The sequence below is a fragment of the Balaenoptera musculus genome, chromosome 19 (assembly GCF_009873245.2).
Source record: "Balaenoptera musculus isolate JJ_BM4_2016_0621 chromosome 19, mBalMus1.pri.v3, whole genome shotgun sequence".
NCBI lineage: Eukaryota > Metazoa > Chordata > Mammalia > Artiodactyla > Balaenopteridae > Balaenoptera > Balaenoptera musculus.
The window spans coordinates 14,082,180-14,097,286 of record NC_045803.1 but is presented as its reverse complement, the minus strand read 5'-3'; the positions used below and the strand labels follow the sequence as shown (position 1 = coordinate 14,097,286).

At 48.5% G+C, this 15,107-nt stretch overlaps 1 protein-coding gene across 1 annotated transcript; it reads left to right on the top strand.

Annotated features, from left to right (window-relative positions):
* Positions 1–739: 739 nt before the first annotated feature.
* On the top strand, positions 740–13,131 carry ACP7 (acid phosphatase 7, tartrate resistant (putative)). Its single transcript, XM_036834091.1, is given in 14 exon segments — positions 740–846; positions 4,010–4,026; positions 5,264–5,464; positions 5,780–5,962; positions 7,061–7,184; positions 7,406–7,468; positions 7,567–7,631; positions 7,634–7,680; positions 7,765–7,872; positions 7,963–8,020; positions 8,112–8,179; positions 8,298–8,378; positions 11,447–11,584; positions 13,021–13,131. Coding segments are annotated over 14 exon segments (1,371 nt in total).
* Positions 13,132–15,107: the final 1,976 nt, after the last annotated feature.

The window sequence follows — 15,107 nt, the reverse complement described above, 5'->3', positions numbered from 1 at the left end:
CAGGTGCAGGGCCAGGGGAGACAGGTGGAGATGGGGAGGAATTGGGGTCACTAAAGGCAGAATGGGATGCTGGGTAGGGGGCAAGGAAGACGGGGCTGCTCCAGGTGGGGTGGGATTCTTGGGCGGTCTGGGGATGGAGGGGGGTATTGGGGTTACTACGATGGAAATGGAAGGTTGGAGGTTGGAGTAGAGGGCAATGAGGTCTCTGAGGGCAGGGTGGAATGCTGGGGATGGGGTTGCCAAAGGCAACTTCCTACACTGAGACCCCCCAGCCCCACTCCCAAGCCTCTTGCATTGAGAGTGAGCGGTGGATAAGAGCAAGGGCTCTGGAGCCAGGACCCCTGGGTTCCAATCCCCGCTCCACCACACCTGAGCCATGCAACTGAATCACTTCATTGCTCAGCTTCCTCACCTGTGATATGGGGCTGATGGTCACAGTGGCCACCACACAGAGGAATGTCATCAGACTCCCATGAGTTAATCTATGTAAAGTGCTTAGCAGCCAGTGAGGCTCAGAGGGCATTTGCCTCTCAGTAGTGATGATTGTTTTTGTTTTTTCTCCGGCATCTGGATAACCATGCCTGTGAAGACCTCCCTGCCATCCTCCCTCCCTCCGTGTGACTTTGCCTGATTCCCCTTCTTTCCCCATCCTCCCCAGCCGCTCCTGCTGTTCTGAAGGGATCTGACACACTTTAGACCCTTCCCCTTCCCCCTTTCTGCTCCCCACCTTCCCTCTACCATGTGCTCCCTTCTCCCCTGCTGGTCCTGCTGCTGTCTGCTCCTCTTTTTCTCCCTGGGGGTCCAGGGGTCCCCAAAGGCTCCCAGCGCTGCCCCTGTCCTACCCAGGTAAGTGTCTGTGACCTCTCCCTGGGCATTTCCCAGTGAGGCTCAGGAATCCCACACTGATTGCTATGGGAGTCTAGGCTGGTGGTTCTTCCTGAGCCTCATTTGTCCACCTCTGTTAAATGGGAATTATAAGCAGCGGCGCATCTGGCTGTGTGGGAAATGATTCTGGAGCCCAGCCCATAGTAAGCACTCTCCTAAGGGGGCTGCTGTTGTCCTCGCTCATTGTGTTCCCACAAAGCTCCCTCCTGGTCCTTGATCTTAGGGTGGAAGTGCAAGGAGGTAGTAAGACCTTGGACTCTGGACCCTCTGCACCCAGACTTCCTGGGTTTTAACCCCAGCTTTGCTGCTTACCTGCCGTGTGAACTTGGGCAAGTGACTTAACCTCTCTGGCCTCAGCCTCCTCATCTGGAAAATGGGGTAATATTAGTGCGACCTCACAGTGAGGAGTAAGTGAAATATCACCTGCGAAGCAGCAAAAGGGAACTTGGCGTGTGGCAGTGGTTGTCACACGTTTTTGTCTCAGGATGCTTTGGCACAGCTAAAAAAATTATAAGAACCTTAGAGAGCTTCAGTTTATGTGAGTTATATCCATAATAGCTGCCATAACAGAAACTAAAACGGAGGCATTTAAAAATATTGGTTCAATCATTAAAAATGAGCAATAATAAACCCATTCAGTAGTAAGGTAGATGACATTTTTCATGAAAAATAACTACACTTTAAAAAAGAAAAGGAATATAGTGAAGAGAGGCATTGATTTATATCTTTTTAAGTTTCCTTAATTACTCCTCCTATCTGTGACAATTCCTCAGTCTTTGCTTATTTTTTTGTGTCCTTGACACTTTTAAGGTCGTTTCTTAAGGGTTAGTTGCAATGAGAATCTGAAACCACATGAATGAACTGGTTTTGGCATTTGCTGCCTAAGTGACCTTGGACAAGGCACTTTGCCTGGAGGCCTCTGTAAAATGGAACAAAAATAAAACCCATCTCACTGTGAAAACCCAGTGAGATCACAGCTGTCCTTTGTTTGGCCTACACAATAATGATAATAATAACAATTATACTCTTACAAGTGATTCAGATGGAAGACTCATTTAACCTCTTATTGGACCTTAAGCTGTAAGTACTATTGTTCCTCCCATTTTACAAAAGAGTAAACTGAGGCTCAAAGAGATGAAGAGTCTGACCGCAGGTCACATAGTCTGGAATTTGAACCCAGGCAGGCTGGCTCAAAAGCCTGTCATATTTGTTTTTAAAACTCTAAATTTTGTACTAATTTTAGATTTAACAGAAATTTTGCAAAAATATTAGAGTTCTTATATCCCCCTCACCCAGTTTCTCCTAATGTTAACATCTTGACATTTTGGAGTACTGAGCTGTTGTCTTTCTGATTTTGTTTGGGTTTTGTAGGATAGTCCTCACTTGGGGGTTATCTGCTATTTTCTCATGATTGGAATTAAGCATATTGAATTACGTATTTTTCTGGCAAGACTGTCCTAGTGGGATGTAGTGCCCTTCTCAGTGCCTGGTATCCGAGTGTTCATGACACTGACATGTCTTATTGCTGTCACTGGTAATGTGAACCTTCATTGCTTGGTTAAAGTGGTGCCTGCTGGGTTTCTCCACTGTAAAGCTTTTATTCTTTCCTTTGTATAAATATCTTTGTAATAAATATCTAGGGGAAGATTCCTTAAGACGGTGGAAATCAGGTTTCTCCTGAAATTTTTGTGCACTAATTTTAGCATTCATTGGTGGCTGTTGTCTGCAACAATCATTAGCATGGGGTGTGCCTAATTGTGATTTTGTAACTTTCTAATTCCCTCTCTCTGTCTAATTGAAATTTTACTGTAAGGAAGGGCTATCCCTCCCCCCCTCTATTTATTTGTTTGTTTGCTTTGATTATTTATTTATTCAGTATGGACTCTCGGATATTTATTTTATCCCACGAGTTAAACTCAGTACTATTGCTATTTATTTCGTGGCTCAAATTGTCTCTGATTTGGTCTTTTGGAATTCCTCCAGCTTGGCTTCTGTGTTCTTTCCACAACCCCACTCCCATCATGTCTTGAGCACTGCCTCACCTTCTGGCACCACCAATTATTCCAGACTCATCTTGTATATTTCCTACCTGATCTCTGGAATCAACTACTTCTCCAAGGAGCCCTGGTTCCTTTGATGGGAGAATGGGTATTTAGAAACTAAGATCTGAGCACTAGGTGTGCTCACTGCTACTGAGGCATTGCTGCTCCTAGGCCCTCTCACAAACAGAGCTTGACAATATATGTGGGTATGTTGATATGCATATGTACACACCTATACTTCTGTATATATATGAATGTATATATATATATATATATATATATATATATATATATATGTATATATTTATATATAAAATACCATGAGATCATACTGATACATCTGATTTCAGTCCACCATCAAGGGTTTATTTTAGCCTTCTTTCCTTATTTGTAACTTCTTTCTCCACCATTGAGAAACCAAGCTCCCCCTATCTACAATAGACTTATTTATTCGCTCAGTGCTAGAATAAGCATCAAGTGGTTTCAGAATTGTTTGCCTGTATCCCTGTGAGGAACAATTACTAGATGATGGCATTTATGTGCAGTCCTTTTTCTCTGTAGTCTTACTGTCCAGTCAAAACACTAATGCTCACTGTGACTTTTCTTCCCCAACACTTCAGTGTGGTTATTTGTTTTTTAATATAGCTACAGCCATTTGTTAGTGTTTATGTTCCATATTGGCTTTCCCCACAACCTGGGTGGCTTTAATTGTTAGTTAATTTTTTGGGGTGTGTGGAGGAACTATGAAACAAGACTATAGCTCTGGGACTCAGGATTATAAGAAAAAGACAGACTCAGAGAAGTGTCCTCCCTCTGCATCCCGACTACCTACTCCATTCCCAGTCCCCCTTTTTTCTACCCTTCCCCCATCCATCCCGTGTAATCCATCTCTTAAGTTTCTGGTGTATTCTTCCTGTATTTCTTATGTACAAATAAATAAGCAGGTACTTGTGTATTTTCTTATATCCTCTTATGTGAGGAGTAGCTGACTATAGATACTCTTGTGTACTTTGCTTCTTTTAACATTATGTCCTGGGCGTCATTCACCCGTTCCTAGAATTTGTCCTCTTTCTTTTTGACAGCTGCGAAGTGCTCCACGGTATGAATGTTACATAGTTTGTTCAGTCATTCTCTTATGTATGGGCATTTCTGTGGTTTCCGATATTTTGCAATTACAAACAGTGCTGCAATGAATACCCTGTGCACGTGCGTTTTTGTACACATGTTGCAGGAGGAAGACCTCAGGCTCTTTTTTTTTTTTTTAATAAATTTATTTATTTATTTTTGGCTGCTTTGGGTCTTCATTGCTGTGCACGGGCTTTCTCTAGTTTTGGCGAGCGGTGGCTTCTGTTGCTGCGGAGCACGGGCTCTAGGTGCGCGGGCTTCAGTAGCTGCGGCGTGTGGGTTCAGTAGTTGTGGCTCGCGGGCTCTAGAGCGCAAGCTCAGTAGTTGTGGCACACGGGCTTAGTTGCTCCGCGGCCTGTGGGATCTTCCGGGACCAGGGATCGAACCCCTGCCCCCTGCAATGGCAGGCGGATTCTTAACCACTGGGCCACCAGGGAAGCCCACTCATGCTCTTAACGTCATCCTATACCACATGGTATTTTTAAAACCTTGATTTGGTTGCTGACGTTTAAGAATTAGGAGCTATCACTTAAAAGTTTGTATATCTACTCTTACATGCTTTGGGGAAATAAAAACCACCGTATAAAGATTTGCCCTAGAAGTTGACAGATTGAGTGGTACCGGGCCTGCTTCATTCACAGCAGCCGTCCCCAGAGCTGAACGATGGCTCCTCTCCGAGACAGGGCAGGCTCTACACTTTGCCACATACCCCACATCTCCCTGCTGCCTTCCTCCTTAGAGCTGGCCCTTGTTCCCGTGTATATTACCTAGCTGGCCTCTAGACATCTGAGTTTACAACCCCTAAACTATGCCATGTGTAAAATATGTGGAACAGGCCTGCACACAGTAATGATATTAATAATAATATTCATTCACTCACGTAACCCTGACTGTACTAGACACTGTTTCAAGTACTTTACTTTTATTTATTCATCTAAGCCTCACAGAACCCTATAGGGAAGACACTATTATTATTCCATTTTACTGAGAAGGAAACTGAGGCTCAGAGAGGTGAGGTGACTTGCCCAAGGAAAGCACAGCTTGGAAATGGTGGAACGGGGATTGAACTTGGAAAGCTCCAGAACCTGTGATCTTAACTACTAAATGCTCAAGAGCCCCTCAGTCTCTCGCTATTGCCCCTCACTCTCCGCACGTCCCTCCCCACCCCTGCCCAGGCCTCACTGCCCGACCCCCATTTCCTTTCTCTCCAGGTGAGCCAGGCTGCATGACGGTAACTTGGACCACATGGGTCCCAACCCCCTCGGAAGTGCAGTCTGGGCTGCAGCTATGGGGGCCCCTGCCCCTCCGGGCTCAGGGCACCTTCAGCCCCTTTGTGGATGGGGGCATTCTCCGACGGAAGCTCTACATACACCGAGTCACACTGCAGGGGCTGCTGCCCGGGGTCCAGTATGGTGAGAGGGGCCCGGGGCCCAGGTGTTATGGGGGGAATGGGAAGAGAAGCTACTATTGGGCTAGGGGCTAGAAGCTACTATTGGCAGGTGGCTCAGGTGGGCTGGTACCCCTTCTGCTTATCTGCAAGCCTACTGTATAAGACCCTGGGATGAAAATGGACGGCTGGGGACCTGGGGTGAGGTGGACAGAAGGGGCGTAGGGCAGACCCATTCCATCCCCGCACCAGTTGAAGACGGATGACGGTGAAGGAGACATCCTGGGGCGCCCCCCCACCCCACTCCCCAGCCGACTGTGACCTTTTCCTTTCCCCTCAGTTTACCGCTGCGGCAGTACTCAGGGCCGGAGCCATCGGTTCCTCTTCAGGGCCCTGAAGAATGGGCCCCACTGGAGCCCCTGTCTGGCTGTGTTTGGGGACACAGGGGCTGACAATCCTAGGGCCCTACCCCGACTGTGCAGGGACACCCAGCAGGGCAGGTATGACGTTGTTCTTCATGTGGGTGAGGCATCGGCCAGGGTGCGCCTGGAGGTATGGGGTCGGGGAGGGGGAGCTTGGGTGGGAGGCAACGCCAGGACCGCGGAGGGGACCTGGGCCGGGGCTAGCGTGGCTCTGAAGGATGGGGGGTGAGACTGGCCACAGAGACGGTGCTGTGGTCACCCAGGCTGCCCAGGTTAAAATCAATCTTGACGCTTCGAGCTACGTGCATTGGTTTTCTCCTCTGCGTTATTGTTATAACGGCTAAGACTGGGTTAGAATTCATAGGGTTGTTGTGATGACTAAATAAGTCGATATTGCCTGTCGTGTTGTAAGTGCTACATAAGTGTTGTCATGATCATTTCTGTTGTGATTTGAGAGGACGGGAACCAGATGGGAGATGGAGATGGGGGCCGATATGGTTCAAAGCCATAGTAGACTCTGGAATTAAGCTCCCAGGGTTCAATTCCTGGATCCTCACTAACCAGCTCTGTGACCTTAAACGAGCACTTAACCCCTCTGGGCCTCAGTTTCCCTATCTGAAACGGGGATGATAATAACATCCACCTCAGAGGGTGTTTTGAAGATTCAGGCGATCGAGCATGTAAATAAAGCATTTGAAAACGTGCCTGGTACAAAACCAGTACCTGACTAGACTATGTCAGTCTTTTTTTTTTTTTTTTAAGTCACCCTTATATTTTTTTTTTATTTGTTTATTTTGGCCCCTCCGAGCAGCATGCGGGATCTTAGTTCCCTGACCAGGTATCGAACTCGTGCCCCCTGCAGTGGAAGCGCCGAGTCTTAAACCACTGGACCACCAGGGAAGTTACCAGACTATGTCAGTCTTAACGTTGTTATTACTCTGAGAAGGGATGAGATGGCGGCTGGTGTGCTCAGAGCACAGGAGGCCGGCAAGGTCCTGCAGGGGTCCTCAGGGACCAGAGGCTCAGGAAATGGTTCCAAGCGCACACGCGGGTGGGTGTGAGGTAGGGATCGGAGAACCGGAATGCCTCACGGTGGGGGCGACCGGGACTTGCACAGCCCGCACGTGACCAACCAGGTCTCTCAGATCTGGAGAAAGCAGAGCCAGGTCTGGGTCCTCATTCTCTCCTCCACCCCCCAGGAGACTTTGCCTGCAACATGGATCAGGACAACGCTCGCGTCAGGGACAAGTTCATGAATCTCATTGAACCTGTGGCCACCAGCCTGCCATACGTGACGTGTCCTGGGAATAACGAAGAACGCTCGTGAGGCCTGAGGGCTTCGGGATGGGCAAGGGCCTGGCCAAAGAAAACAGTCCTTCCTAGTGTCTCACCATAGTCTCTCATCCTGCAGCAGCTCATTTGTGGAAGTGAGAGGAAAGGAGATGAGGGCTGGGGTGGGAGCCAGGCCTGGCCTGACAGTGGGAGGTGGGGGTGGGTGGGGGCACCCAGACCCTCCCCCCACCGTTTTACTTCCTTTTATCCAGTAACTTCTCCAACTACAAAGCTCGCTTCAGCATGCCAGGGAACAGTGAAGGCCTGTGGTACAGGTAACCTGGGGGGAGCTGGGGGACTGGCCTCCCTCCCCTGAAGGATGGGAGATGCAGGAGAGACCCCAACTTTGACCCCTGCCCTTTGACCCTTCCAGCTGGGATCTGGGCCCGGCACACATCATTTCCTTCTCCACCGAGGTATATTTCTTTCTCCATTACGGCACCACCTGGTAGAGAGACAGTTTCACTGGCTGGAGAGCGACCTCCAGGTAACCTGTGGATGTCCCCCCTTGGACCTGCCTCACCTCCCCCTCCTGCAACCCCTGCCCCTCACACTGCGCCCTTCTCTGCAGAAAGCCAATAAGAACCGGACAGCCCCGCCGTGGATCATTACCATGGGTCACCGGCCCATGTACTGTTTCAGTGCTGATTTGGATGACTGCGCCTGGCATGAAAGCAAGGTGAGGACCCCCTCCCTGGGGAAAAGGTGCTGAAATCCGGGGTGGGGGTTGGCCCGAGTCACCCCTCACCTCCTTGCTCATCTGGCCCAGGTTCGCAAAGGCCTCCTCGGCAAGTTTTATGGGTTGGAGGATCCTTTCTATAAATACGGTGAGTGACCCCAGGGGACTCCCCAGCCCCAGGCCCCACCTCCCACCTCTCCTGGATTCAGGGACCTGACCCCCGTCTTGCTTTGTATCAGGGGTCGACCTGCAGCTGTGGGCTCACGAACGCTCCTATGAACGCCTGTGGCCAATTTACAACTACCATGTGAGGCCTGGGGTGGGCTGAGACCCATGTGGCTGGTGTCAGTGGACCACCCCCTCAACGTCAGACCCCCGGGGCCTGGCTGGGTATGACAGGCCCCTCCCCTTTGTACCTTCTCCAGGTATTTAACGGCAGCCGAGAGATGCCCTACACCCACCCTCGAGGCCCCATCCACATCATCACCGGATCTGCCTTGAGCAGGGTGGGGGGAGGGGAGGTGCTGCTTTGGCCTCTGATCTATTGAGGGCTGCACTTGTACCAGCCCGGGTGCCTCATCCTTTATACAGCTGCTATCTCTTAGGTGGTTAGATGCACCTAGTATCAATAGCATGCCCATTGCACAGATGTGGAAACAGAGACTCAGACAGTAAAATACTCCTTCAGAATCACAGGATCAATAAGTGGCGGGGGCAAGGGGTGCTTGCCCAGGTCTACTGGATGGATCCAGGGCAGAGGGCTTATTATTATCATTGTAACTGGACTCCAGACTTTATTCACATTGCACCAGCTTTCCCACTAATGACCTTTTTCTGTTTCAGGATCCCACACTGTATTTAGTTATTGTGTCTCCTTAGTCTCCTCCAAACTGTGATGGTTCCTCCGTCTTCCCTTGTCTTTCATTCAGGCCAGTTGTTTTTCTCAGAATGTCCCTGGATCTGGGTTTGTCTGATATTTTCTCCTGCCAAGATTTGGGTTATGCATTTGGGACCACACAGTCACAAATGATGGTCTGTCCTTCTCAGCGGGTCATACCGGGGGGTCCATGTCCTCACTGTATCTCACTCCTGGAGAGATTTCTCTGAATCACCTGTTTAAGGAAGTGTCTGCTGGGTTCTTCCTCTGTAAAGTTGTTGTATTTCCCTTTTTAGTTGATAAACATCTTGGGGGAGAAGCTTTTAGACCCTGCAAATGTCCTGTTTCTCCTCCAACTTTCACCTGCTGATTTTTGAACCCATCAGTGGGTCTTGTCTGTTACAGTGATTACTGGGGTGTTCTACTGGGGATCTTCTATTTCCCTCATTCCTCCTCGATTTATTAATTAGCATCCTCCTATGAGGAAGAGTTGTTCCTTCTGCCCCATTTATTTGGTTAGTTAGTTATGGATTTATACTAGTACGGACTCATGGGTAATTATCTTCTCCCGTGGGCTCTAATCCAATACTCCTGCTGTTCATGCTGCTGCCTAGATTGCTCTAACTTTGGCCACTGGGAACTCTTCAGATCAGGCCCTGTGTCCTTTCGATGTGTCCCTGTCGTTTTGTGGGCTCTCTCTTACTTTCTGGCACTACAGGGCGCTCCAGGATCTTCTTCTGTCCCCCTACCCCCACCCGCCGAGCCTTGGAATCAGTCACTTCCACAAGAAGCAAGGGCTTATCTTTTAAGCTGTTTCTTACAAATTAGTGAGATCAAAGTAAGAACGTCTCATGATAAAAATTCAAACAGAACAGAGGGCAAGAGGTAAAACTCTCCACACCCTTCTTAGTCCCACTCTCAATGGTTACATCTCGGGTGGCATTTGAGAATATTTTCCATGTATGCAAATGAGTCATTGTCTCAATAGAGATGTGTTACGGCATCACCCACTTTTTAAAAACCGCTTGCATCATGCTTCATACCCTAGCAGTTCTCAGCCTTGGTGCACGTTAGAATTACCTGGGGAGGTTTTAAGACTCCACTGCCTGGGCCCAACCCCAGAACAGACACCAGAATCTCCGAGGGCTCAGCCCTGGCATTGCCACCCCTGTGCGGCCACCACCTGCAGCAGGAAATAGAATGTTGTCAGTACAGGTGGCTCCTCATAGCAGTAGATGATCACTATTCTGGCCTTAATCAGTGCAGATTAGCTTTTTTCTTTCATTTTAAATTTTGAAATTATTTTAGACTTACAGAAAAGTAGCAAAAATAATACAAAGACTTTCCATATCCCCTTTACGAAGATTTCCCAAATGTGAACATTTAACCACACTTGTTTCAATCTCCATTTTTGTTTCTCTGTCTCTCTAAGTGTGTGTGTATGTGTGTGTGTGTGTATACATTTTACTATTATTTTCAGATCCGATGAAGGGTACATTGCAGAAATGATGCCCCTTTATCTTTCCATCTGTATTTCCTAAGAAAACGAGGACATTCTCTTACATCAGTACAGTATAATAATCAGATTCAAGTAGTTCACATTGGTAATATACCATTATCTAATCTCATTCAAATTTAGCCAGTTGTCCTATTCATGTCCTTTAAATTAAAGAATTTTTTTTTCTGGTCCAGAATCTAGTCTAAGATCATACATTCTACTTCCGTGTCTTATCTCTCTCCCTTCCTTTAATGAGAAACATTTCCCCACTCTTTCTTCATTCTTCATGACTTTGAAAAATTTGAAGAGCATAGCAAAGCTGTTTTGTAGACTATCCCTCAGTTTGGGTTTGTTTGATCTTTGCTGGTGATTAGATTGAAGTTACACATTTTTGGTAAGAATAGACAAAAGCGATACTGTGTTCTTTTCAGTGCACCCTATGAGGAGGTGCGTGGTATCTCTTTAGCCCCTTTAAGTCTCAGTTTACACATCTTCTCCACCATAGTTACGATTTTCCCCTTTAAAATTAACAAGTGTCTCCTGGAGATGCTTTGAGACTACACAAATATCCTGATATTCCTCAAATTTTCATTGCTACTTTGACCATCCATTGATAGTTCTGGCTTCAATCAGTTATTATGATGATGGCTGCAAAATGGTGATTTTTTTTTGTTTTTGAGGGTGGTGGTCCCTCATCCTTTCTGCTCACATTACCTGGCTTTCTACTGCAAGGATAAGCACTTCCTCTCTCCCAGGCAATGATGATTTTAATAGCTTTCGTGGAGGGTCTACTGTGCAGCGAGGGTTGAGAGCCACCAATTTCTTCTATTCTGTGAATTGCATTTTCCCCTTAACCATACGTCTTGGCAATTTTTCTATACCGCCTCACTTTGTGATGGCTACCCTATAATTTATTTAACTGACCCCCACTGATGGCCATTTGGCTGGCTTCCAGCTCAGGGCTTTTAGAGAAAATGCTGCAGTGGACAGTCTTGTACAGCCATGCACTGTTCTAGAAGTCAAAGAACCAGGAAGCCTGGTTGGGTCAAAATACTCAACTGTGAGCATTATCAAGGTCAAGTCTTAACTGACTTTGTCTTCCTTGGGGGTGGCAGGGTCCCGGCCTGGCAGGTCTTTTCTGCTCCCCAGTGGGTACTCCACCTGCGCCAGCCCTGGGTCTAAATGATTCTCTCCGGCAGGGTTGTGAGGAGTGGCTGACCCCCTTAACCCTCTTCCCGCGGCCCTGGAGCGCCGTTCGCATCAAAGAGTACGGGTACACATGGCTACACAACCTCAATGGGACCCATGTCCACATCCAGCAGGTGTCTGGCGACCAGGTCAGTGAGCAGTGGCCCAATCACCTGCCTGAGTAACCAGGCCTAGCATGCTCTGGAGCCAAGTGGTTTCAAAAGTGGACGTGAGAGCTGGAAATCCTGGGTTCAAATCCTGACTCTGCTATTTACCAGCTGCATGACCTCAAGCAACTTTGAGCCACAGTTTTCCCATCTGCAAAATGGGGATGTTAATAGTTTCTACCTCACAGGATTGAATGGGGGATGAATGACTTATTATATATAAAGTGCTTAGAACAGTTTCTAAAACACGGTTGATTCTATAGGTATTTATCAACATGAAGCAGGGGAAGAAAAAGGTAGGTGGTGGGAGACAGGTAGAGGGAAAGCAGTATGATGTGTGTGTGGTAGGGATGGCTTAAGGTTAGATGGACCCAAATAATCATGGCTCACCTTTCTTTATTTCTGTCATTGTAGTTTTTTTTTTTTTTTAAAGATTTATTTATTGATTGATTACTATGTTGGGTCTTCGTTTCTGTGCGAGGGCTTTCTCTAGTTGCGGCAAGCGGGGGCCACTCTTCATCGCGGTGCGCGGGCCTCTCACTATTGCGGCCTCTCTTGTTGTGGAGCACAGGCTCCAGACGCGCAGGCTCAGTAGCTGTGGCTCACGGGCCTAGCCTCTCCGCGGCATGTGGGATCTTCCCAGACCAGGACTCGAACCCGTGTCCCCTGCATTGGCAGGCAGACTCTCAACCACTGCGCCACCAGGGAAGCCCGTCATTGTAGTTTTATAAAGGTGCTAATAACTATGATTGATTGAACACCTGTTGTGTTCCAGACTCTGAACTAGATGCTTTATATTTAGTCCCTTTGATCACCACAACAATACCATGGGACAAATTTTCTTTCCATTTTACAGCTCAGAAAGGGGAGGTAATTTTCCCAGGGTCACACAGCCAGAGGGTGCAGAACTAACATCTGACCCCAAAGACCATATTCTTTTTATGATAAATAACTATTTACTGAGTAGCCCATACACCACAGGCAGGCTCTTGTGTATGTTATCTATTCAGTTCTCCCCATTTTATGGAATATGGAAGTTAGGCTCAGAGTAGGGTCATGTGCTGAAGGCCACATAGGGAGTGGCTTTGCTGGGATATAAAGTGAGTTTTGTCTGACGCCAGGGTTTGTGCTCTAATAATAATAGCCTACACTTACCCAGGCCTTGCCTTGTGCCAGGTTCCCTTTTCAGCCTTTTCCAAATATCTCACTTAATTCTCACGATATCTATGATGTAGGTACTATTACTATCATCCTCACTTCGCAGTTGAGGAAAACTGACACCGAGAGAGGTCTAACAGCTCACCCAAGGTCACACAGCCTATCAGAGGTAGAGCTGGGATTTGAACTCAGGCCACTCGGCCCCAGAATCTGGGCTTTCAGCCTTCATTACCTCCTTTTTTTTTTTTTGTCCCTTGCAGGATGGGAAGATTGTGGACAACGTCTGGGTGGTGAGACCCCTGCTTGGCCGGATGATGTACCTCTGGGGATGGAGACAGCTTTCATCTGGAACCCTGGGCCTTGCTACCTAGGCTGGGGTACCCAGGCCCGGGAGGGGGTCAGGGAGGTCCTCGACTCCTCTACCTTCCTAGGCCCCATGTGGGGTGGATGCAGCCCCAAGGGAGCTGGAGCAGCTCTCCCCTCCCCGAGAAGTGGGGGTCCCAACCTGCTGTGTTGGGAGAGCACCTGTACGGGCAAAGTGAAGCAAGACAGGTCTTGGGTGACACAACCCTGCCCTCCTGCATAGCACTGACTGGGTGGAGTATCCACAGGGCCTCAGGAATAAAGAAGCTTATGGCTGTGTCTCCGTGGACTCTGAACTTCTGCTGGGGATGCCCCACTGGGCCGACTCCTCTCCTGACCACCGAGCAAGGGCCATCACCAGCCCCAAGTCAGCAGGGTGGGCATGGCTGTCATGACACCACTGTCCAGCAGGTGGCGTCGGTGACTTTCTCCTCCAGGCCGGCCCTTAGTGCCAATCAGAGGCCTGTCTCCAATGGCCCAAGGAGCGCTAACCAGTGTCCTTCATGCCTCAGTTTCCCAGCCTGACACTGACTTATCCTGGAAGAGGGGAAGGGTTAACACTCCTAACTTCCAACTGGGGCAGCTGAAAAGTTTAGGAGCTCACGGAGCTGCCATTTTCCTCCCTTTTTAAATTTTTCCCCCTCCCTCTGTTTCCCTTCTTCCTTTCCTGTATTCAATCAGTATTTATTGAACACCTGTCATGTGCCAGGACCTGTTCTCCGTGCTGTGAACAACACAGAGGTGTCTGCCCTCATGGAGCCAACATTCTATCCAGGGTGTCGGACAGCAAACACAATAAATAAGTAAAACATATAATGGTAAATAGTGATAAATGCACAGAAAAAGCAGGAAGGGGGATAGAGAGTAGTGGGGGGCAGTGGCAGTTTTCACGAGGGTGGTCAGGGAGACCTCACCGAGAGGGTGATGTTTAGATCTGAAGGAATCTGAAGGAGGAGCCATAGTTCAGGCAGAGGAACAGCTAATGCACAGGCCCTGAGACAGACGCACGCCTGTCCTGTCAGAGGGGCAGAGGGAGTGAGAGGAAGAGTGGGGATGAGGGAAGCTAGGTGACTGGGGCAGATCGTGTGGGGCCTTGTGGGTCACAGGGAGGACTCCATCCTTTATCCTGAGTGACATGGAACCAAGGGAGGGCTCTGAGCTGGGGATGGACAGGATCTGACTCCAGAGGTCCTAGGCAAAGGCTGGGCTCTGGCCCCAGGCCTGAGGGCTCCCCCGAGAGAAGCCTGTGAGCCCCTAGCTCTGCAGGCTGATGGCACATGTATTCCTCCATTGTGCCATGCAGTTTCAGCCTCCTCACATCTTTTTCCCGCCCAGGCTCCACTAGGCCCAAGGCTCCTTGCAGTTTCTTTTTTTTTTTTTTTAACTTGGTTGTGCCGGGTCTTAGTTGTAGCAGTCGGGTTCCTTACTTGCGGCTCACTGGCTTCTTAGTTGTGGCTCAAGAGCTCCTTAGTTGCAGTTCACTGGCTCCTTAGTTGTGGCATGTGAACTCTTATCTGCGGCATGTGGGATCTAGTTCCCTGACCAGGGATTGAACCCGGGCCCCCTGCATTGGGAGTGTGGAGTCTTAACCACTGGACCACAAATTTGTAAATGCTCTTTACATATAAAGGACAGGAAGCTTTGCTTGCCATCTATATATTGCCACTGATCTTTTTCCTTGATGTATTGAAATTTATCATTTTTATGAGACCAAATCCTCCTCGCTGTCCTCACCTGTATCCATCTATTGGGGGTCACCTCCTCACCAACCCCTCCAGAAAGCCTGCTATAGGTGGCTCTTCGGGCCCGATTTCCTCTCCCAGGGCCCTGAAATAGAAGGGCCTGATTGCCCATCCTGAGGAAACCCTTGGAGCAGATCTGCCACTGGGCTTGTTCCAGGGCTCTGATCTCTGACTGAGATCCCCAACTAAGTTACAAGAGGGCTTCCCCAAACATGGCTTCTAGAGCCTGATGCCCTGCAATG